The sequence below is a fragment of the Oncorhynchus kisutch genome, linkage group LG23 (genome assembly GCF_002021735.2).
Source record: "Oncorhynchus kisutch isolate 150728-3 linkage group LG23, Okis_V2, whole genome shotgun sequence".
Taxonomy (NCBI): Eukaryota; Metazoa; Chordata; class Actinopteri; order Salmoniformes; family Salmonidae; genus Oncorhynchus; species Oncorhynchus kisutch.
Window position 1 is genome coordinate 24,273,346 of NC_034196.2, and position 24,947 is coordinate 24,298,292.

A 24,947-nucleotide genomic window follows, 5' to 3' on the forward strand; every position below is an offset into this window, starting at 1 on the left:
CGACCAGGGCTCTGGTCAAAAGTAGCTCACTATATAGGGAATATGGTGCTATTTGGGATGCAAGCCTACTCTTGTGTACCAATCTCTCTGACTCGGTCATCTAGTGTCTGATAGGCTGATCATCCCAGATAGGGGACATGTTAGTAATATTGGATCCAGTCCACTTCAGAACCTATTAGGAGAAGGAGATTTTAATCCGTGTCTATGGCGTCCCAATCATCCTTCAGTTTCCCATCGCTCTCCAGTGCTTTAAAAAAAAAACGGGCATTACTGTATGTTCTAATTTTAAAAGGAAATTGCTTTTTCATTGGACCAAAATTGGTGATAGGAAAACCGTAACTGTAAATGTGCTTCCCTGATGTAATAAAATGAGGAATTTTAAACAGTAGGAGGAATATAATGTGCCCAGTATTGGCCCCAATAGGAGTCCATTACTTCAGGTTACCAGAATGGCATTGTCGTGGAAATTCTTACACAGGGCCACTCATAGTCAATCTTAAATGAATCATTGATTATTTGGCGGCGCCCTGGAGAGGGTCCAACCAACTCAATGCACCATAGCAAACATGTCAATCAGAAGCTCTCCCTGGGGAGACCCAGTAGTTGTATTATATACGGCTATACTCAGACAAGTTATATTTGCATGATTTAGCATAATTAATTAATCATTACCGGTTTGTTCTATTCATGTGACGACCAATACTGTTTCATAACATGTGACAGACCAACACCTCACAAGGTTTCTACTCTCTAAGCTGGGACTTTGAAACTGAGATATCTTTCATTTGTTCACAAAACACGATCTGTCCATACTGCCAAATTGCAGCTACTTATAGGTGGGATTTGTACAGTCAGCCATTTGCATGGGCACAGAATTTGGTTATTAGAACCGCACATGAACAGAACACAGAAATTAGTCATAGGACAAACATAAACATTTCCCTTACAGCAAAATAGATAACTGCATTTGGAGGACAATGAAACATAAGAAGCCAACAACGTTTCAGTGCATACTAAAAGTATTCAGACTCCTTGACTTTTTCCACATTTTGATTAGGGATGCACGATATATCGGTGAGCATATCGGAATTGGCCGATATTAGCTCAATTGGCATTGGCCCGATGTCTAGTTTAAAGCCGATGTGCAAAACCGATGTCATTACGTACCTATATAACGTAGGTAGAGGACGTAATGACGCCACGGGGGCTGTCATGTTATTTTACTGAGGAGTCGCTTCCATCTGGCCACTCTAACATAAAGATTGGTGGAGTGCTGCAGAGTTGGCTGTCCTTCTGAAAGGTTCTCCCATCTCTACAGAGGAACTCTAGAGCTCTGTCAGAGTGACCATTGGGTTCTTTGTCAGTTCCCTGGCCCTCCCCCGATTCCTCAATTTGGCCAGGTGGCCAGCTCTAGCAAAAGTCTTGGTGGTTCCAAACGTCTTTATTTTAAGAATGATGGAGGCCACTGTGTTATTGGGACCTTCAATGCTGCAGAAATGTTTTGGTACCCTTGCCCAGATCTTTGCCTCAAAACAATCCGGTCTTGGGACTCTATGGAAAATTCCTTCGAACTCATGGCTTGGTTTTTTCTCTGACATGCACTGTCATCTGTGGGACCTTATATAGACATGTGTGTGCCTTTCCAAATCATGTCCAATCAAATTAATTTACCACAGGTGGACACCAATCAAATTGTAGAAACATCTCAAGGATGATTATTGGAATCAGGATGCAATAGAAACAGGATGCAAAGGGAAACCCAGCCGCAGGCTGCCCAGTGACGTGAGCCTACCAGATGGGCTAAATGCCTTTAATGCTCGCTTCGAGGCAAGCAACACTGAAGCATGCATGAGAGTAACTGCTGTTCGAGACGACTGTGTGATCACGCTCTCTTTAGCCAATGTGAGAAAGACCATTAAACAGGTCAACATTCAAAAGGCCACAGGACGGATTACCAGGACCTGTGCTCAGAGCATGCGCGGACCAACTGGCAAGTGTCTTCACTGACATTTTAATACCTACATGTTTCAAGCAGACCATCATTTATATTTTACATTTTTTTTACTTTAGTTTATTTATTAAATATTTTTTAAACTCTATTTTCTTAAAACTGTATTGTTGGTTAAGGGCTTCTAAGTAAGCATTTCATGGTAATGTTTACACCTGTGGAAAAATAGAAGGGGTCTGAATACTTTCCGAATGCACTGTATCATTGTGGCCAAAATGTCACCCTATTCCTTATGTAATGGAGCATAAGGCTCTTGTCAAAGGGTAGTGCATTATATGGACTAGGGTGCCAGTTCGGAAGCCAACAGAGGGACCATATATCTGGCTTTAATGGCTATGCTGTGGCTGTGACCCGGTACTCTGAATGACACCTGGGTCAGTTGTGTGACTCATGATCTAACACAGATTCCCACATACATGCAAACATGCAAGCACACATATGCACTGCATTGCACGCCCATATGTAAACACATGCCCACAGTCCAGATCCGATCGGACTCTCCAGTGGCCATATAGAGGTCGGGTCACCGATATGTGTGTGAAGCAGGGTGGGGGTCAATTTGAATTGAAGTTAGTCAATTCCGCGAAGTAAATGAAAATTCCAATAATTAATCAAATGACTTCTCAATAAACTGAGAAGTGGAAGCTACTTATTTCAAATGTTTTTTCTTCCATTTCAATTGACCCCAACCCTGGTGTGAAGGTCTATGGCCATGGTAAGCTGGGTGCAGCAAGACAACGGTTGCAAAAGTACAGTAACTTTCCCAAAATTGCTAGGTATTCCAGAAGTGTTCACACTGGAATTTGTGTGACCCTACACCAGACTGGTTTGCACATTATGGATTGGCCCTGTAGCGCTTGTCCCATGCCCGAGCATTGATTAGAGTGTGTGACAACAACGACACAGACTCAAAACCAGAAGGGCAATGTAGCACAAATAACAACAGATGCTATTAAATGCTGTGTGGGGAATACACACCCAGAGTACACAGAGACAAACCCACTGGATCAATTATCAATACTAGAGCAAGCCAGCAGCTATTGGCAGTCTCTAATATAGTCTAGAGCTGAGAGTTTCTGGCTGGGAGTGTTGTGTGGTTAAGAGCTGACACTGTTCCAGGAGCAATATGAAAAATACAAATCACAGAGGACAAATTCATCCAATGACCCCCAAAGCTTAATGGTTTGTACTCTCTCTATCACACCCTTTCTCTTTCCCTCTTTTATAGACACGGATAATGAGGTAAGGGTTAGCTCTTGTTCAATAATTCAGACCCAGGTAACCCTGAGCAGAGGACACAGCCAATCAGACCTCCAAGGAGAGGGGACTGGGCACCCAGGCTCTCCTGTACACTTTAAATGGATACTTTCCCAGATCACTCATTATCAATGCAAATGCAAACAGCTAGCAGTGGTACACAGAGCTCTTCAGCACAGTACAAGAAGGGCACATGTTCACTGTGTCTCTGTCTCCTTGCCTTCTCAAATATGTGTGTGTGTGTGTGTGTGTGTGTGTGTGTATGTGTGTGTATGTGTGTGTGTGCGCGCCCAGACTGAGTGTCCAGGGTCATGTGATGTGGGAGAGAGGAGGCTCGAGGCTGACGTGTATCAGATGACCCAGAGAGAGACAGAGCTCCTCCCAGGGGAACTTGGAGATAATGAAGTTATCTGGATCTCCTAGATACAAGTGTCCCGGCACCATATATCCCTACATACATTAGTAGGATCTTAATTTGACAGAAAGAAAATAATCCTGCAGCAACAGGAAATGTAAATTATTGTGTGGATTATAATAAATTGACATTTTTGTAGGGGTTGATCCATTTTTAGCAAATCAAGTCTAACATTTGAAAGTGAAAATTAATAACTTTAGAAGTGTTATTCAAACCTTAAATACAAGTTTGCATTTCCTGCTGTGCAGGACATTTCCTGAAACAACAGGGTGATCAAATTGTGATCCTACATCTGTAGGGCACTGACCTATGAGCCCTGGTCAAAAGTAGTGCACTATATAGGGAATAGGGTGGCACTTGGGATGCATACAAAGACAAAGTTTTCATATTATCATGCTCTGTAGATTTATCCTTGTTGTAGCTATAGGACAAATCATTATCTATTGACCCCATGACACAGTTTGATGATTGGATTAGTAGAATCGACTAGACCAATTAGCGCACTATGTCATGCCAGACTCAACAATGCATGCAGTTGAACATAGGTGTTCCTTTTGTCCAGGTGGGAAAGGACAGTGTGGAGTGCAATAGAGATTGCATCATTTGTGGATCTGTGCGGTTTGCAAATTGGAGTGGGTCTAGGGTTTATGGGAGAATGGTGTTGATGTGAGTGATAATTTCATGGCTACAGACATGAGTGCTACAGGTTGGTAATCATTTAGGCAGGTTACCTTAGTGTTCTTGGGCACAGGGACTATGGTGGTCTGCTTGAAATACGTCGGTATTACAGACTCGGTCAGGGAGAGGTTACAAATGTCAGTGAAGACACTTGCCAGTTGGTCTGCGCATGCTTTCAGTACACGTCCTGGTAATCCGTCTGGCCCAGCGGCCTTGTGAATGTTGACTTGTTTAAAGGTCTTACTCACATTGGCTTCGGAGAGCGTGATCACACAATCTTCCGAAACAGCTGACGCTCCTGCATGTTTCAGTGTTACTTGTCTCGAAGCGAGCATAGAAGTTATTTAGCTTGTCTGGTAGGTTTGTGTCACTGGACAGCTCTCGGCTGTGCTTCCCTTTGTAGTCTGTTATAGGTTGCAAGCCCTGCCACATCCGACAAGCGTCGGAGCCGGTGTAGTACGATTCGATCTTAGTCCTGTATTGATACTTTGCCTGTTTGATGGTTTGTCGGAGGGCATAGTGGGGTTAGAGTCCCGCTCCTTGAAAGTGGCAGCTCTACCCTTTAGCTCAGTGCGAATGTTACCTGTTGGGGTATGTACGTACAGTCACTGTGGGGACGACGTCCTCGATGCACTTATTGATAACGATCTAACTACCTTAGCTGGCATGCCTGCTGGCAATGTTGGTAGACTTTAGAAAAGCAACAATTACTAAATGTACTAAATAAGACATTCATTTTAATCTTTTACACCGATTTTAGCAGAGATGCAGAGAAGCATATTTAGTTTCCCCCCCAAGAAGATGGATACAGGCACCTCGAGGTATGCAAAAAAATAAACACTTTTTTAAATAGAATTAAGCATAATGATTATGGCTCGAGATTGCAGGAAATTTATTTTTGCAAGTGTTTGAAAAATTCTAAATTCTCCAACTTCCTGACGGGGAATAAAGGAAAAATAATAAGCAATATATTGTAATAACTTGATGTTCCTAAACTGACTTCCTACAGTCACTGACACCTTTCATTCAGGGGCGGCAGGGTAGCCTAGTGGTTAGAGCGTTGGACTAGTAAACGGAAGGTTGCAAGTTCAACTCACCGAGCTGACAAGGTACGAGGTACAAATCTGTCATTCTGCCCCTGAACAGGCACTAGAGCGTTGGACTAGTAAACGGAAGGTTGCAAGTTCAACTTGCCGTCATTGAAAATAAGAATTTGTTCTTAACTGACACATAGGCTTAATGAGTCCAAAACCTTTCAGAGAAGCTGCATGGACAAAAAGAATGTCCAATGTAAAGAACAAACTGCTGCTCGTGATATTTTAATAAAACATTGGTTAGGCTACTGATTAGGCTACTGATTAGGCTACTGTGCGCCTCCACTGGCAAAATCGATGCCATAACCAATTGCATTACCGCTATAACCAGCTTTCTGTGAGTCTTAAATATCACCAGTAGCACTGCTTGAAATTGGCACATTAGCACTCGTGTTTTAAGGACACACCCAGAGTTGGAAAATACCAAAGCGCTGGCTTTTACAAGTCGAATTTTCCAAAGAGTGTACATTCGACACTAGCAACACATTAACGGCAGCCAATAGAGACCTGGGTCCTGTAACTAGGGCCCTGGGGCTTTTTCTGTTCATGTCTTGTGGTTAGGAACACTTCTGGTCCTGAACATGAGTATACCACAGTGAAACATCAGAGAACTTTCCAGGAAGTCATATCCCTTGACATTCTTCCATTCATATACCATTCTGCAACTCTGTCAAACCCCACCCCCCCTCTCTTTCTATCTCTCTCTCTTCCTACATTGGAGGGAAATTGTTCGCTGGCGGCACACATCAGGCTGTGAGCAGCAGCAGTGACTGTGTGTGTGACAGAGTGAGAGGGAGAGAGAGAAAGAGGGAGATACTGTATGTTTGTTTGAACTTCTCAAACCAAAAATATGTTTCAGTGTGATACTCTTGAAAAGCCCCTGATGCGCTCCTCTCTCTCCTCCTCTTTCTTCCTCAAAGAGAAAAAACGGATCATCAACACACCAGCCAAGGTGGTCTTCCTTTCCTCTGCAGGATAACTAAGGCACTAAGTGTGTGTGTGTGTGTGTGTACACCTGTGTCAGCACGCCTGTGTAAATCCCAATCCTATATCAAACAAAAATCTGCCAAAAGCCACTGAACTAAAAAATGGGTCAGATGTAGTGCACTAAATAGGGAATAGGGTTCCATTTGGGATGCAGATAAAGTAATAAAGCTGCAAGTCCCAGACCAGCGTTTCCTTTGTCTGAGTTTAGCCCTAGATTTTCATGGTGTCAACTAAACCATGTACCACCCAGACAACTTAACTGTCACTTTGCTCCTAATACAGTATCCATTGAAATCAATGTCAGTACTGTATAAGTGAACCGACCCGGACACTAATAGTGTGAGTGATATTTCTGCACATATCTGACCACAGCTCTGGGCAGTGAATATAGGATATTATTGGTGAGAACAGGTGATGGATTAGAGACATGTTGGTCATGAACCAAACCTTCCCTGCAGTCCATTGTAAAACAATTACACAGACACAATGGAGTCCCTTTAGCAGGGCAGGTGTGGAAGACCCCAGGAGAGACTGGGGTGAACACAAACAGTGCTTTGAGACAGACAGGGGGTGAAAAAAGTTGACAGAGAGAAGCCCAGTCTGACAGTGTTCTTTTTGTGTGTGTGTGGGTGAGTGTGAGTGCGTACCTGACCGATATATGCACAGGGAGAACGTATACTAAGCATAACGCAGCAGCATAAAAGGGGAAAAAAACATATCATATCAACAAAGACAGTACCATTGCCAGAAAGAGACACTGTGTTTTCTGTTCATGATAATGAAACATAGAAAGATGAGTTTGAGTATGAGCGCCAACAAAAAGAGTGGAAGGATGATGGCTTAAAGATTGTGTGAAGGATAGCCTCATCTTCTCCCCTGGCTGTCAAGGCATACATTGTGGTCAGTGAGACGGATGTGACTTTCTGCATCCCAAATGCCACCCTATTCCCAATAGAGCCATGGTCAAAAGTAGTGCACTACATAGGGAATAGGGTACCATTTGGGATGAAATCTTCATTCTACTCTCCTTGTTCTTCATCTACGCCGGTAAACATTTCAATATTAATCACACCGGAACACAGTCAATCTGAGGCAAGAGGAATTAGTCTCCGCTTGCATAATTAAAGCATTTGATAAATAATTCACTTCATAATTAAAAAAGGGAATGGAATCAAGAGAACACAGCAGACCCCACCTGGCCTCAGCACTTAGTACAGGCCTCTGTTTTCTTCCTGAGACATCTGTGTGGAGAGGACAACACAAATCAGACCCCCTTGTCATTACAAATGTGGGTTGGCCCTACTTTTAAACAACAAATGGTGAGCCAAAAAAACCTGGCCCGGACCACAACTATTTCGGGCAGAAAACATAGGGGTGTCACGGCTGTTTGAAGGAGAGGACCGAGGTGCATCGTGGTGAGCGTACATGATCTTTTCATGGTCAAAAATTACGCAGACAAAACAATACAAAAACAAACCGTGAAGCTCAAAGGCAACGTGCCATAAACAAAGTCAACTTCCCACCAAGACAGGTGGGAAAATACTTATTTTCCACCATAATTTGCAAATAAATTCATTAAAAATCCTACAAGGTTATTTTCTGGATTTTATTTCTCATTTCGTCTGTCATAGTTGAAGTGTACCTATGATGAAAATTACAGGCCTCTCTCATCTTTTTAAGTGGGAGAACTTGCACATTTGGTGGCTGACTAAATACTTTTTTGCCCCACTGTAGCTATTACAGCGAAAAATGCCATGCGATTGTCTGAGGATGGCACCCCACATCTAAATATTTTTCCACCGACACAGGTTTCATACATTCACATATAATTATAAAATATTCACTAACTTTTTGAAAATCTTCCTCTGATTTGTCATCCAAAGAGTCCCAGCTATAACATGTTGTGTCATTTTGTTAGATAAAATTATTCTTTATATCCCAAAAAGTCTGTTTAGTTGATGCCATCGATTTGAGTAATCCACTTGATCAATTTACAGAGAAAGGAATCCAAAAATCTACCCCTAAACTTTGCTTCAACAAGTCAAAATCCGTTTCTATTTACTCCTCAGATACCCTAAAATGTAATCAAACAATAATATTTCTTTCGGAAAGTAGTATGTTCAATAGGAAACTGATTTTAGCAGGTGCGTAATGTCTTCATGGTGCGTGCAAACACACATTTGCAAGACTGTGTCCCTTTACTAAAACTGGTATTTCTTATTCGTTTTTGAAGTTACAAGCCTGAAACCTTGAACATAGACTGCTGACACCCTGTGGAAGCCATAAGAATTCCAGGGAGCAAATTCTTAATATGACCTTTCTCTTGCCTTTCTAAGAGGATGATCTCTCTCTCAAAAACATTCTGGTTGGTTTATCTTTGTATTTTCTCCTACCATATCTATTGTGTTATATTCTCCGACATTATTTTAACATTTCTACAAACTCCAAAGTGTTATCTTTCCAATGGTACCAATTATATGCATATCCTGGCTTCAGGGCCTGAGCTACAGACGGTTTACTTTGGGCACGTCATTCAGGCAGGAAGTGGAGAAAAAAAGAGGCCTAGCCCTAAGAAGTTTTAAGCTATGACCACTCAGTATGACCCTATAGTGTAGCCTGAGCTATGAGGAATAGTCAACAGAAGTACTCTAAAAGTCTCATAAGAAATACATAGTCAACATGTTGCTCTTTGAACCTCTGGACACAGAAAGAAGAAGGAAGAGAAATACAGGAGTGCTTCCCCCAGCCATCCACACACAGGCAGCTCAGACAGCAGCACAAGTCCTAGTGGAGTTTGTTTTTCAGCTGCAAGATCCCAATAGCATATCATGCTCAGTGACTGGTATGAACTCAATTTACCGAGTCAGATAGCTACCTGTTCATTCCTAAACAGCAAAAGAGTGAGATGCCTTTGGACCCTCTGCTTAGGCCTCTTCCCAATCTCTATTCTTCTGGCCATTCCTCTGCTCAGCCCAACCCAGAGAGCCTGCACTCAATTCTCTCCATATTGTAATCCTCAAGGAGCTGTCAGCCTTGCAGGGACCAGCTGCCCATCACAAGCTGTGTTGGCACCAAGAGAGGGAGAGGGAGAAAAGAGAGAGGGAGAAAAGAGAGAGGGAGAAAAGAGAGAGAGAGAGAGAGAGAGAGGGAGAGAGGGAGAGACTGTAGAGAGGGAGAGACTAGCAAAACCAAAGGGAAGGTAATTTAATCTCCTGCCTCCTCTGTTTCACAGACTCAGAGACTCAGATCAATCTGATTAAGCGGTAGGTAGACAGACGTCTCTCTCTGCTGCAACCGATTGGACGTGGCCCCAGGAGGGCAGGATTTATGACCCTGTTCCCGTCACGGTGCTGGTCCTCGCCGCCAAGCATGTCATGGAAAAGATTATCCTAAAAAAGCTCTAAGCGCTGACTGTGGGGCACACCCTGGCACAGGATCCAGGAAGAAGAGCCAAGACAGGCTCTTAGGAGACTGGTCAGCTAAAGAGCTTCAGGGGAAGTTTCAAACAAAGTGGAGCATTGGAGAGCTGGTAGAGGTAGGATGTACAGTGGGAGGAAACATATTGTAAACGAGCAATGCTGCTGTAAACCTATGAAGTTCTGCTTAAAAGTATTTCCTCTCTCTCTGTCTGTCTGTCTGTCAAAGAGAGGAGAGGGAGAGAGAGAGCGAGAGGGAGAAAGAGGCCACCGTAGGCTGACCTGGCTCTCAAGAGAAGACAGGCAATGTGCACACTGCCAACAAAATGAGGTGGAAACCGGGTTGCACTTCCTAATCTCCTGCGAAATGTATGACCATATTAGAGACATATATTTGCCTCAGACTACACAGACCCACAAAGAAAATTAAAAACAGATCCAATTTTGTTAAACTCCCATATATTTTGGGTGAAATACCACAGTGTGTCAACACAGCAGCAAGATTTGTGACCTGTTGCCACCCACAAGAAAATGGCAACCAGTGTAGAACAAACACCACTGTAAATACAACCCATATTTATGTTTATTTATTTTCACTTTTGTACTTTAACCATTTGCATATCATTAAAAACACTGTACATAGCCATAATATAACATTTGAAATGCCTCTATTCCTTTACAACTTTTGTTAGTGTAATGTTTACTGTTTATTTTTGATTGTTTATTTAACTTTTGTTTATTATCTATTTCACCTGCCCTTTGAATTGGAGACCGAGACAGAGAGAGACCGAGAGAGAGTTACCATAGAGGACTTACGATTCAGTACCATGGACAGCACAACTAGCACCATTAGTCGCGGTAGATGCGATCCATACTATTCAACACCATGGACAGCGCTCAATACCTCATCAACACGGTACTCTTGTTTTATCAGACCTATCTAATGGATAAATTACTATATAAATATGCTCTTATCTTATCAGTTAATAAGTCAACTTTATAGCCGGTTGAGACAAAGATTCAAAGACATTTTCGGTACAATTTCAATTGACACAAAAAAATACTACTGATTATGGGAGACATGAGTCGACCATGGACAGCCTAGTTGACAGTGTTCAATTACAAGGTTCCGGTGTTACACCAGGCGGCACAATAACCGGCCTGTGACTACAAGTCAACCGCTACAGGGCTTACATGAACCAATTCCTCTCGATAACGAAAGTTATAAATCATCGCCTGTTTGCTCCAGGGGTCAATTTCAGCCACCGTGGCCAAATACATGATTAACCACGGATAGGGGGCCTGATTACATCAGGGAGATGGGGATTTGGGGTCAGAGGCGCAGGCCAGTGTAAACGACGCACATCATTCTGCCATTGGCACATTTGAAGCCACTGGCCCCGGATCCATGCGTTGGTTGCATGGCCTTGGCTTGCCCATGGGCGCATTATATTTCTCTACGTGTAGGCTAGTGACCCTGGCGACTGGTGAGGGGAGTTACTTCTTGTAGGCCTATGTATTAACTCTATACTGTGCTATCTTAAGTGCCATACATTGCTTGGCTGAAACGTGACAGCCAATAAACACACACACACACACACACACACACACACACTTACCTTCACCGCTTCAGCGTGCGTGACTTTATCGAACACTGTGCTGTTGACTTTCATAATCTGATCCCCAATCCTCAGTCCCTCTTTCTCGGCCAGGGATCCTGGCTCCACCAGAGACACATAGATTCCGACCCCGTGCTCTGAGCCGCCGCGGATACTGAAACCCAAGCCCTCGTTGCTCTTGTGCCGTTTCAGGGTCACCTGTCGGACCTCTCCTGGAGGCTCGTGCAGGAAGCTTCTCCCGAGCAGCGGTACGAGAGGAGCTGTCCCATCACTGCAGGTGCTGAAACTATCCGGAGAGCTGCGCAGCGCAACCTGAGATCCGGGGGGAGTTGGACTCGCACTGGAACCTTCGCCCACCGCTTCGGCGCTCCCATTTCTGGCAAGTAAATCCGATTTCAAGTAAAGGCCCTCCGAGGTGTACTGGTCAAACAAAAGCTGGTCGGAGCGGGGAATGACCAGCCGTAGCATGGGCAGAAGTTGGCGTTTGCTGGGCGCATTGAGAATGACTTTGAGGGTTTGAACCAGGTCGTAGACATTACGCTTGGAGTGGTACACGTTGAGGCAGTGAATGAACTGCTCCCGCTCCAAGTCGTTAAGCAGCAGGTTGAGCGCGTTGTGCAGCTTCTTGACGTTGGCTGACAGCGTGCGGGCACTCGAGGCCACAGAGTTGGCCGAGGAGGAGTTGAGCGACATGTGCTCTAGATCCGTGCTCATCCTAGACGTGTGACTGGGTCACAGAGCCACGCTGGAGCAGGGAGACATTAGTCATTAGGCCGAGAGCGCTGGGCTGTGCTCCTTTAAAACGGAGCCTGGCATAGCGTTTTGTGCAGGACGTCCACTCCACTAATCTACATATTGGCTAGGTCTGAGGCTGAGGGCTGTGTAACACAACCGGCTGAATTACAACAGTCTTTGATCGCATCCTCGAGCAATAACTAAAACAACGTTTCAATGTTAGAATTTCAAACATAAATTATATAACATTTTCATACGATTTTCAGTTTAATAATAGCCTATGATATGAACTTCAGTACTCCGTTTGGCTAATCAACCGTCAAAGAGGCACATGAAATAGACTAAAGCACATAGAAGAAACATTTCATAGCCTTGGTCTTGTTTGCGTGCATTAAGGTCGCGAGCTGCTTCTCAGGTATCCACATATATCACCTCGTCAACAGGCACAAGAAGCTCGAGCGCCAAAAGAATAGGGCTACTACAAATTAATATCAAGTGATAAACGTACTACTATATGAACACAAGATTAGGAAAATAATACCCAAGACGTTCTAGATAGAAGTTGGTATTTTGCTTGGTTCCTTTACCGGAGACCGAAGTTCATATTGTGGAGTTGTTTTTTCCCTTGCAAATATATCCAGCCCGAGCTTTAAACGTGTTCCAAATAACGCAAAGATAATTAAGCCATTTTCAAGTAAAGTTCATGTTTCCCCTGGTAGCTTTTGGTTTATATAACTATTTACTTGATTCCAGCCGTGCGTTGACAGTCGGCAGTTGTCTCCGCAAGATTCCCGACCAGCTGCTAAATGCTGCTGTACTGTCTGGGGTCTCGCTCCCTCCCTCCAATCGCTTGTCAGAAGGAAATGACGCAGCCGATCGTGTGGAACGAATACGTTGCTTGGTAACCAACAACACACCCTCGTGGGAACCACCAAGTGCAGCAATAACACTAATTTGCAAAAACCTGCGTGGGGTTATTTTTAGTTTGATTGAAAATGTTAACATTCGAAGCTCACTACAGAATCACGCAACCGTTATGCACGCACACTCAGGTGCATGCATAATAATAAGGCCGAAAATATACATGGCATCAATATCCAGTGAGTGAGAAAATTCTGCTTCAATTGGCTTTACCACAGAGATCATATGTAATTATATAGCCTTTAGTACACAGACAATGTATTCCATTCCCCTGTGAATAGACCTATTCTAAAAGTCTAAGAATGACACAGTCTAACACTTGCCAAGGTAAACATTTTAACCAAGAACCCCAAAAAACGGTGATAGTAGAGAGATAACAATATTACTAATTATAGTCAGAGATTGTTATCATTGAGTGGGTAGCATGGCAGGTGGCACACATCTACACATGACTTATCTCACTGGAAACATGATATCACATCTAGCAGTCTAATTGTAGGCTATCTGTGATACTGGATTATCATTGGTCAGAATTATCCTGCCAGTCCACTGTGTCCACTGACCGATTGATGGATGGGAGTTAAATAGTAAATAAACACAGAAGTGAACCACATGACAGAAGAGCAGGGCAATGTTCAGTAGGCAAGCGTTGCAGATAGAAATATCACAAAGAGCCAAGGTTGGGGAGTAACGGATTACAAAACAAAACAGTAAGGATAATCTCTTACTTTACCAGCAAAAATATTGTAATCAAATTACCAATACTTTTGAAAAACTAGATGATTACTTCGAGGATTACTTTTAAATTCAGAAAGTGTGTTTGCGAAAACAAAATCTTTGACACTTCTCAGAAGTTTACATACTCAATTAGTATTTGGTAGCATTGCCTTTCAATTGTTTAACTTGGGTCAAACGTTTCATGTAGCCTTCCACAAGCTTCCCACAATAAATTGGGTGAAATTTGGCCCATTCCTCTGGACAGAGCTGGTGTAACTGAGGCAGGTTGGTAGGCCTCCTTGCTCGCACATGATTTTTCAGATTTGCCCACAAATGTTCTATAGGATTGAGGTCAGGGCTTTGTGATGGCCACTCCAATACCTTGACTTTGTTGTCCTTAAGCCATTTTGCCACAACTTTGGAAGAATGCTTGGGGTCATTGTCCGTTTGGAAGACCCATTTGCGACCAAGCTTTAACTTCCTGACTGATGTCTTGAGATGTTGCTTTAATATAACCACATAATTTTTCTCCCCCATGATGCCATCTATTTTGGGAAGTGCACCAGTCCCTCCTGCAGCAAAGCACCCACACATCATGATGCTGCCACCTCCGTGCTTCACGGTTGGGATGGTGTTCTTCGGCTTGCAAGCCTCCCCCTTTTCCCTCCAAACATAATGATGGTCATTATGGCCAAACAGCTCTATTTTTGTTTCATCAGACCAGAGGACATTTCTCCAAAAAGTACGATCTTTGTCCTCATGTGCAGTTGCAAACCGTAGTCTGGCTTTTTTGTCAGTTTTGGAGCAGTGGCTTCTTCCTTGCTGAGTGGCCTTTCAGGTTATGTCGATGTAGGACTCATTTTACTGTGGATATAGATACTTTTGTACCTGTTTCCTCCATCTCCACAAGGTCCTTTGCTGTTATTCTGGGATTGAATTGCACTTTTCTCACCAAAGTACGTTCATTTCTAGGAGGCAGAACACGTCTCCTTCCTGTATGAAGGTTGCCCATGGTGTTTATACCTGTGTACTAGTGTTTTACAGATGAATGTGGTACCTTCAGGCGTTTGGAAATTGCTCCCAAGGATGAACCAGACTTGTGGAGGTCTACAATTTTCTTTCTGAGGTCTTGGCTGATTTCTTTTGATTTTATAATTATGTCAAGCCAAGAAGCACTGAGTTTGAGGGTAGGTCTTGAAATACATCCACAGGTACACTTCCAATTGACTCAAATTATGTCAATTAGCCTATCAGAAGCTTCTAAAACCATTATAATTTTCTAGAATTTTCCAAACTGTTTAAAAGGCACAGTCAACTTAGTGTATGTAAACTTCTGACCCATTGGAATTGTGATACAGGGAATCATAAGTGAAATAATCTGTCTGTAAACAATTGTTGGAAAAATTACTTGTGTCATGCTCAAAGTAGATGTCCTAACCGACTTGTCAAAACTATAGTTTGTTAACAAGACATTTGTGGAGTGGTTGAAAAACGAGTTTTAATGATTCCAATTTAAGTGTATGTAAACTTCTGACTTCAACTGTATATATGTAACGAATCCCACCGAAGATGGTGCCTCTTCCTGTTCGGGCAGCGCTCGGCGGTCGTCTTCGTCGCCGGCCTACTGGCTGCCACCGATCCCCTTTTCTGTTTCATTTAGTTGTTTCATTTAGTTGTCTGATTTGTTGCACCTGTTTCATGTTTAGATTTGGTTGTGGGCTATTTAAACCCAGTAGGCCCGCCGGCTTTTGTGCGGGCTTGTTTTTCTGTTTATGGTGTTTGATTATTCTTGTGGTTTCTTTTTTCCGATCAGTTTCGTCCTGTTTGTTTGGACTGGGACTTTACGCGTCCTTGCGTGTGTGGCGTGACCGTCTCTCTGGTTTTGTTGGAATATTAAAGATCCACATCTTTTTGAACCACCCTGCTCTCTGTCCCTGACTCCTGCACTCTACTTATTGAAGCCGTGACAATATATTAGATATATGTAACGGTCTTCCTGTTGTGAAGGAGAAGCGGACCAAAATGCGGCGTGATTATACTGATTCATGTTTAATAACAAAAAGGAATAAACACGAACACTACAAAATAATGCAATGTGAAAACCGAAACAGTCCTATCTGGTGCAAACAGAGACAGGAACAATCACCCACAAACAGTGAAACCCAGGCTACCTAAATATGGTTCCCAATCAGAGACAATGACTAACACCTGCCTCTGATTGAGAACCATATCAGGCCAGACATAGAAATAGACAAACTAGACATGAAACAGAATGCCCACTCAGCTCACACCCTGACCAACCAAAACATAGAAATATACAAAGTAAACTATTGTCACGTTCTTTCAAAATCGAACCCAGAAGCAGACCAGGACAAGGAGAGTAGGAAGAAGGTGAGTATTTATTTACAAGTGAATGTGAATGGGTAGATATATCCAGGTGGCGTAGTGGGCAGCGGTGGTGAGTTGATGGGAGTAAATAGGTGGATCCAATGGGGTAGCGGAATCCTCCGACGACCAGGCGGGAATGGGGTAAACGATCCGGGTGAGTAACTAAAGACAGAACAAACGGAGGTAAGTTTAAGGCAAGCAATACGTAAAAAACAACAAAACAAATTCTATCCAACTTGAGGCTGATACTATGGCACAACATACTGTTCATGGCTAACGATCCGGCAGGGAATGGATGTCAGGTCAGAGCTTTTGAAGGGGAGAGGTGATCATCAGGACAGGTGTGCAGATTACTGATGGGATACAGGTGCGGGTGAACATCGATCTCCCAACAAGCTAATTCGCCCGGCAACCAGACAGGGTGCGTTCCAGGACACCGGAAACACACACCAGGACAGAAACACAGGCAAACACAGACTCAGGAAGCGGGATTCGTGACAACTATGGTCAGGGTGTGACAATATATATGCATTGATTCTTGAGGAATATAACTTGTAAATGCCTCATGAGCTTAGTTCAACTGTCACACTCCATGAGAACACAAAATATAAGCTTGTTTTACTCCAATGAAAGTAAACAGTGTAAATGTAAACAAACACTGTATAGCCTCATAACGTGGTTAAAACAATACTTTTTATATCATGGATGGTCAATCATAGCATACATAGCTCTGTCTATTAATCTGAGAATGGTTACATTTCTCTAGGCACATCCCTCAGCTTTTACCAAAACAGAGGCAGGGTGCCCATTTTGTTATTGTTTCATCTGTGGATTTTCCCTTTAAACAGCTGCATATTATCAAGATATCAAAGTGTCACCAACAAAAAGGTAAACAATAGGCCTATAGCAAATGCAGCATATGGTATTCATTTTTCACATGTACTATAAATAGAACCTTTCAGTAGTGCTCAAAGCATACCATTCCATGAGAGCAGCATTTATTTTTCATCTCCAATCAATAAGCCCATTCAGTCCTCCATAAACAAGAGTAGAGCTGGCTAAAAAGTCCTTTGTTTTGGGGTCACGCTAACCTAAAACCATTTGGCTAATTTATACTTCCATATTTCCAAGTTCTTGAAGATCAAGGAGTATAACAATTATTGGAATGACTGGAATTCTGATAGACTTGGGTTTTTAATGTAAAGACATAATTTAATCGTATTATTATATGTAGTAGAAAGCGATGGGTTAGAAGAATCCAACATAACCAACCGATAAAGTAAAATTTAACATCCATATGTGACCAGCTATGTAAACTTCAACATTGTTTTACCCTGCAATAGCTGTTGTTCAAATGGGTACATACATGTTTGTCTTTTTCTAATGACTCTTAAGGGGAAAGTCATCTAAAATTAATGGAATGTAATCAGATTCCGTTACTGAGTTTGGGTAATCCAAAAGTTATGTTACTGATTACAATTTTGGACAGGTAACTAGTAACTGTAACAGATTACTTTTAGAAAGTAACCTAACCAACCCTGCAAAGAGCTGACGTGATTCTACATGTCAGACTCAGAGAGGCATGTTTGTTCTAAATCATTATTATTTTTTGAATGTTCCACAATGCTGTACCCTGCTGAACGTGTCCCGGTTTGCCAGTTTCCCAGAGGAATCTTTTTAAAACAATGTCAATTGAACTGTGCTTTACACCATGCACTATGCATCACGCCATTAGCATGTTAAACCTCCTAGAGTCGATGTCTGCGTCACTGTGGAAATCTAATCAGAATAATACAAAAATCCCCATCAAAATATGTCTGTTTAAGCTAGAGATATCCTAACATTCTAAATCAAATAGCTAATTGATCCTTGGTATGACCATCTTAAAACAATTCCATATATTAGCTTAGTAGTACACCCCCCCTTTCCAAAGGTTCCCTATGATATCTGTTTATGACACAGAAGCACAGGCATGTTAAATTATGTTAATCTGAGAGACATCCAGGGGGCTGTGTGAGATGCGGTCCAATCGTATCTGTAAAGGATAACCTCTGAAGAATAATGAGGAATGGAGTCCTTGTCTTCAGTGAGCTGAGCTGTGGGTATGGGAGAAAAGTAGAGGGAGAGAGAGGGAGGGAGGGAGAGAGATGGGGGAGTGATTTATAGGACTAATTAAAGGAGTTAGGGGCCAATCGCCAAGGGAAAGCAAAAGTAAACACTATTATAAAGCAGAGCATCCTCAATCGGACGGAGATAGAGTGACAAAAAAGCTACATTCCACTACAATATGCACAGTAGAGAGAGAGAGGCAATTAACTGACTCTTCCCTCACAGCACCGGCACAGCTTCGGCTATCAGCTTGATTTTCAATTTCTACTGCAGACTGTTGCAGCTCCTCATTGCGATTGCAGAAACAGACAAATCCTAATCCTTATAGTTCATAGTGGCAGACAATTAAAGTATAATTGAGGCACCGACCACTGTATGCCATCACCAACAGAGCCATCTGAATGGTCTTAGGTGTGTGTGTGTGTGAGAGAGAGAGCGCTGCAGTAAGGAGATAACATTCAGCACCTTGAACAGTGTTTGTGTGTGTGTTTCAAGTGTTTTACCTATCAGCAGTTGTGAATGACATAGATAATGAAAAATTATATGAATAGTAAACACATCTGAATTATCACTTGAACTGTTCCCGATTATTTTAATCATTTTGTACAGAGAAAGAGACTTTAAGCACTTTATATAATAGGCTTAGCTGAATCTGACTCAGTCCTATCCCGTCATCGGTTTTGTGCAAATGGAAACTGTTTATGCCCTCCACACTGCTGGAATGGACTCAATCAAACATCAGAAACTTGAAAAACAGAACAAAATCCATATAAACTGAACAAAAATCAAAACGCAACATAAAACTATTTCAAATATTTTGCTGAGTTACAGCTCATATAAGGAAATCAGTCAATTGAAATAAATAATTTACTTCTCTAGGGTAGGTAGCAGCATTCTGAATTTTGGATGAAAAGCATGCCCAAATTAAACGGCCTGCTACTCGGGCCCAGAAGATATGATATGTGTGTAACTGGTAGATTTGGATAGAAAACACTCTAAAGTTTTCAAAATAGAGTCTGAGTTTAACAGAACTGATTTGGCGGGTGAAATCCTGAGGAAAATCCATTAAGGATTTTTTTTGTTGGTTTTGTAGTTTTCTATTCAATGCCATTACAGTATCCATTGACTTAGGACTCAATTTGCAGTTCCTATGCCTTCCACTAGATGTCAACAGTATTTAGAAATGGTTTCAGGCTTGTATTCTTATGAATGAGGGAGTAAGACCAGTCGGAATGAGTGGACCCTGACGTGTCACAGAGCTTTTTCATGCACAATCCCGAGAGAGTGCATTTCTTGTTTACCTTTTATATTGGCAACGTTATTGTCCGGTTGAAATATTATAGTTCATTTAGGCTAAAACAACCTGAGGGTTGAATATAAACATCGTCTGACATGTTTCTATGAACTTTATGGAAACAATTTAGATTTTTTTGTCTGCGTTTGAGCCTGTGGATTACTGAAGAAAACGCGCAAACAAAACAGAGGTTTTTGGATATAAAGAGACTTTATCGAACAAAAGGAACATTTATTGAGTAAATTAATGTCTTCTGAGTGCAACCATATGAAGACCATCAAAGGTAAGGAATTAATCTTATGTCTATTTCTGAGTTTTGTAATGCTTCTGCTTGGCTGGTTACTGTTTGTAATAATTTGTCAACTGGGCTATGTTCTCAACTAATCGTAAGGTATGCTTTTGCCATAAAGCATTTTTTAAATCTGACACCGTGGTTGGATTCACAAGAAGTTAATCTTTAAACCTATGTAAAATATGGTTTGTTTTCTGAATTTTTTAATTAGTATTTCTGTATTTGAATTTGGCGCTCTGCAATCTCACTGAATGTTGGCCAGATGGGACGCTAGCGTTCCACATACCCTATAGGGGTTTTAAGCCCTAATCTATGGATTTCATATGACTGGGCAGGTGACTGACAATCCCGCAGGTGAACAAGCCGGATGTGGATGTCCTGGGCTGGGCTGGCGTGGTTACACGGTCTGCAGTTGTAAGGCCGGTCGGATGTACTGCCAAATTTTCTAAAACGACGTTGGAGGCGGCTTATGATAGAGAAATGAACATCATCTGGCAACAGCTCTGGTGGAGATTCCTTCAGTCAGCATGCCAATTGCACATTCCCTCAAAACCTGAGACATCTGTGGCATTGTGTTGTGTGACAAAACTGCACATTTTAGAGTGGCCTTTTATTGTCCCCCTGGCACAAGGTGCACCTATGTAATGACCATGATGTTTAATCAGCTTGTTGATATGACACACCTGTCAGGTGGATGGATTACTTTGGCAAAGGAGAAATGCTCACTAACAGGGATGTAAATAAATTTGTGGACAAAATTTGAGAGATAAATTATATTTTTTGTTAAATAAAGGTTATATAAATAAAATGGAACATTTCTGGGATCTTTTATTTCAGCTCATGAAACATGGCACCAACACTCCACATGTCATGTTTAGATTTTTGTTCAGTGTATCATTATTACAATGTCCTATTGCCACTCCTAGTAGAAAGAGCCATTTTTGTAGTTAGCTTATTAAAGAAAAATATGCTGTAGTCATAGATGGGTTAATAACTGTTAATAACAAACACTGTAATAACAAACCTTCTGATACAGATAACAGTATGATATTCCTGAACTGGGATAGTGACTTTGGTAAGCAATTTCACTGAAAGCTTAGTGCATTAATTGAGTTTAAATGGAGTAAAAAAAGGCTGTTGAACTGGAAGAAAGAGTTCCTTGGGGATTAGCAACAATGCTTACCCTATATTTCATGCATGCATTTATTTATTTTGGTCCATTGCACAGCAGCAGGAAGTTAATTTGTATTGCGTGTTATCCAGAATGAGTAAAGGTGATCTGTCCCTAGATTCATATACATACTTAGGCAATAATGCCCAAGGAGATGTGATATATGGCCAATATACCACAGGTAAGGGCTGTTCTTAAAGCGGAGTGCCTGCATACAGCCCGTAGCTGTGGTATATTGGCCATATACCACAAACCTCTGAGGTGCCTTATTGCTAATTTAAACCGTTTACCATTGTAATTAGATCATACCCATGGTATACATCTGATATACCATGGCTGTCAGCCAATCAGCATTCAGGGCTTGAACCACCCAGTTTATAAATATAATTATACAGCCAATCAGCATTCAGGGCTCGAACCACCCAGTTTAAAAATATAATTAAAAACTGGGTGGTTCGAGGCCTGAATGCTGATTGATATACCGGTACCACACCTCCTCTGGCCATATTGCTTAAATATACACTGCTCAAAAAAATAAAGGGAACACTTAAACAACACAATGTAACTCCAATTCAATCACACTTCTGTGAAATCAAACTGTCCACTTAGGAAGCAACACTGATTGACAATACATTTCACATGCTGTTGTTCAAATGGAATAGACAACAGGTGGAAATTATAGGCAATTAGCAAGACACCCCCAATAAAGGAGTGGTTCTGCATGTGATAACCACAGGCCACTTCTCAGTTCCTATGCTTCCTGGCTGATGTTTTGGTCACTTTTGAATGCTGGCGGTGCTTTCACTCTAGTGGTTGCATGAGTTGGAGTCTACAACCCACACAAGTGGCTCAGGTAGTGCAGCTCATCCAGGATGGCACATCAATGCGAGCTGTGGCAAGAAGGTTTGCTGTGTCTGTCAGCGTAGTGTCCATAGCAGGAGACAGGCCAGTACATCAGGAGACGTGGAGGAGGCCGTAGGAGGGCAACAACCCAGCAGCAGGACCGCTACCTCCACCTTTGTGCAAGGAGGAGCAGGAGGAGCACTGCCAGACCCCTTCAAAATGACCTCCAGCAGGCCACAAATGTGCATGTGTCTGCTCAAACGGTCAGAAACAGACTCCATGAGGGTGGTATGAGGGCCCGGCGTCCACAGGTGGGGGTTGTGCTTACAGCCCAACACCGTGCAGGACGTTTGGCATTTGCCAGAGAACCCTAAGATTGGCAAACATTCGCCACTGGCGACCTGTGCTCTTCACAGATGAAAGCAGGTTCACAATGAGCACATGTGACAGACGTGACATTCTGGAGACGCCGTGGAGAACGTTCTGCTGCCTGCAACATCCTCCAGCAAGACCGGTTTGGCGGTGGGTCAGTCATGGTGTGGGGTGGCATTTCTTTGGGGGGCCGCACAGCCCTCCAGAGGTAGCCTGACTGCCATTAGGTACCGAGATGAGATCCTCAGACCCCTTGTGAGACCATATGCTGGTGCGGTTGGCCTTGGGTTCCTCCTAATGCAAGACAATGCTAGACCTCATGTGGCTGGAGTGTGTCAGCAGTTCCTGCAAGAGGAAGGCATTGATGCTATGGACTGGCCCGCCCATTCCCCAGACCTGAATCCAATTGAGTACATCTGGGACATCATGTCTCGCTCCATCCTCCAACGCCACGTTGCACCACAGACTGTCCAGGAGTTGGCGGATGCTTTAGTCCAGGTCTGGGAGGAGTTCCCTTAGGAGACCATCCGCCACCTCATCAGGTGCATGCCAAGGCATTGTAGGGAGGTCATACAGGCACGTGGAGGCCACACATACTACTGAGACTCATTTTGACTTGTTTTAAGGACATTACATCAAAGTTGGATCAGCCTGTAGTGTGGTTTTCCACTTTCATTTTGAGTGTGACTCCAAATCCAGACCTCCATGGGTTGATAAATTTGATTTCCATTGATCATTTTTGTGTGATTTTGTTGTCAGCACATTCAACTATGTAAAGAAAAAAGAATTTAATAAGCATATTTCATTCATTCAGATCTAGGATGTGTTATTTTAGTGTTCCCTTTATTTTTTTGAGCAGTGTATACCTCTAGCCCTCCCCATTCCCGAACATTCTCTATTTTGATTTGTATCCCTGTTAAAGCCAAGCACTTGTCAGGTAATACTCGCTACACCATTGAATTGCAGGAATAATTTACTTCAGCTATCCACTCCCATTCCTCTAAGGTTGTATGAAAATGGAAACCGACCAGGGCTGTCATGGTAGTTTGCTACTATGCTAGTTTTACTATAAATGGTACACTCTCAACTGTGGGATGTTTAAATAAAGATAGCTCAGTCCTATGATACAAATATGGGTCCTGATCATGTTGTATCTCATCATTATTTCGCATCATAGGCCTATGTGAGACCATTTACTTACAAATGACAAAACAACTTGGGACTAAATTTAATAGAGTTTTTAATGGATTGTTTCAGCCTTGGACTACAGGGAGAGACACAACCATCTCAAACAATCAATAGGTGTTTTCGAACAAGCTCTACTATTTACTATGAGAATTGTTCGATGAGGCAACAGGAGCAAAAGTTGGGAGACACAGAGACTGTATCCCCACCAAATTGTCAGCATTTTAAGTTGAGATACTTAACACATAAACAACCCAATGCAAGTAGAGTAGCCAGCAAGAAAATGTAACATGAACTGGGTTTGCCCAATGTGCTCGATCATACTCACAGCATAACGATAACGGGTAAATCCAAGATGAGTATCTATGCAGAAGACTGTGGTGCATATTGCAGGTTTCTACCCTTATCCAGTTGATTTTTCTAAACATATCAGTGTGATGAAAAAGGTCATTCTACAGCGTCCACTACACAAAGTAAGCAATTTTCCAGCTGATTAGCTCACAGTCTATGGTAGTTCCCCTGTTATGTACAGGTAACTATCAAAATAAAGGAAACACTTGAGGGATACCAAGTATATTGAAAGCAGGTGCTTCCACACAGGTGTAGGTCCTGAGTTAATTAAGCAATTAACATCCCATCATGCTTAGGGTCATGACTGGGCCACTCCAGAAGGTCAGGACTCTGACTGAGCCACTCCAGAAGTTCAGGACTCTGACTGGGCCACTCCAGAAGGTCAGGACTCTGACTGGGCCACTCCAGAAGGTCAGGACTGACTGGGCCACTCCAGAGGGTCAGGACTGACTGGGCCACTCCAGATGGTCAGGACTGACTGGGCCACTCCAGAAGGCGTATTTTCTTCTGTTCAAGCCATTCTGTTGTTGATTTACTTCTGTATTTTGGGTTGTTGTCCTGTTGCATCACCTAACTTATGTTGCGCTTCTATTGGCAGACAGCTAGACATTTTGCAGGAGAATGTAAGGCTAAACTTGGGAATATTTTTTTCTGTCGATGACAGCAAGCTGTCCAGGCCGAGGCAGCAAGCCGCCCCAAACCATGATGCGCCCTCCACCATACTTTACAGTGTGGATGAGGTTTTGATGTTGGTGTTGTGCCTTTTTTCTCCTCACATAGTGTTGTGTGTTCCTTCCAAACACTACAACTTTAGTTTCATTTGTCCACAGAATATTTTGCCAGTAGCGCTGTGGGACATCTAGGTGCTCTTTTGCACTTTTTGGACAGCAGTGGTTTCTTCCATGGTGTCCTCCAATGAACACCATTCTTGTTTAGTGTTTTACGTATTGTAAACTAGTCAGAGATGTTAGCATCTTCCAGAGATTTCTGTAAGTCCTTAGCTGGCACTCTAGGATTCTTCTTAACCTCATTGAGCATTCTGCGCTGTGCTATTGCAGTAATCTTTGCAAGACGGCCACCAGGATGAAACTAGCG

At 42.6% G+C, this 24,947-nt stretch overlaps 1 protein-coding gene across 1 annotated transcript in view; it reads right to left on the reverse strand.

Annotated features, from left to right (window-relative positions):
- The window catches only part of LOC109868140 (whirlin-like), a 125,598-nt gene extending 112,608 nt beyond the window's left edge, over positions 1 to 12,990 (reverse strand). The window contains exon 1 of the mRNA XM_031802904.1: positions 11,475 to 12,990. Within this exon, the coding sequence (XP_031658764.1) occupies positions 11,475 to 12,188 (714 nt within the window). The 5' untranslated portion in view covers positions 12,189 to 12,990. The remainder of the gene's footprint in view (positions 1 to 11,474) is intronic.
- Positions 12,991 to 24,947: the final 11,957 nt, after the last annotated feature.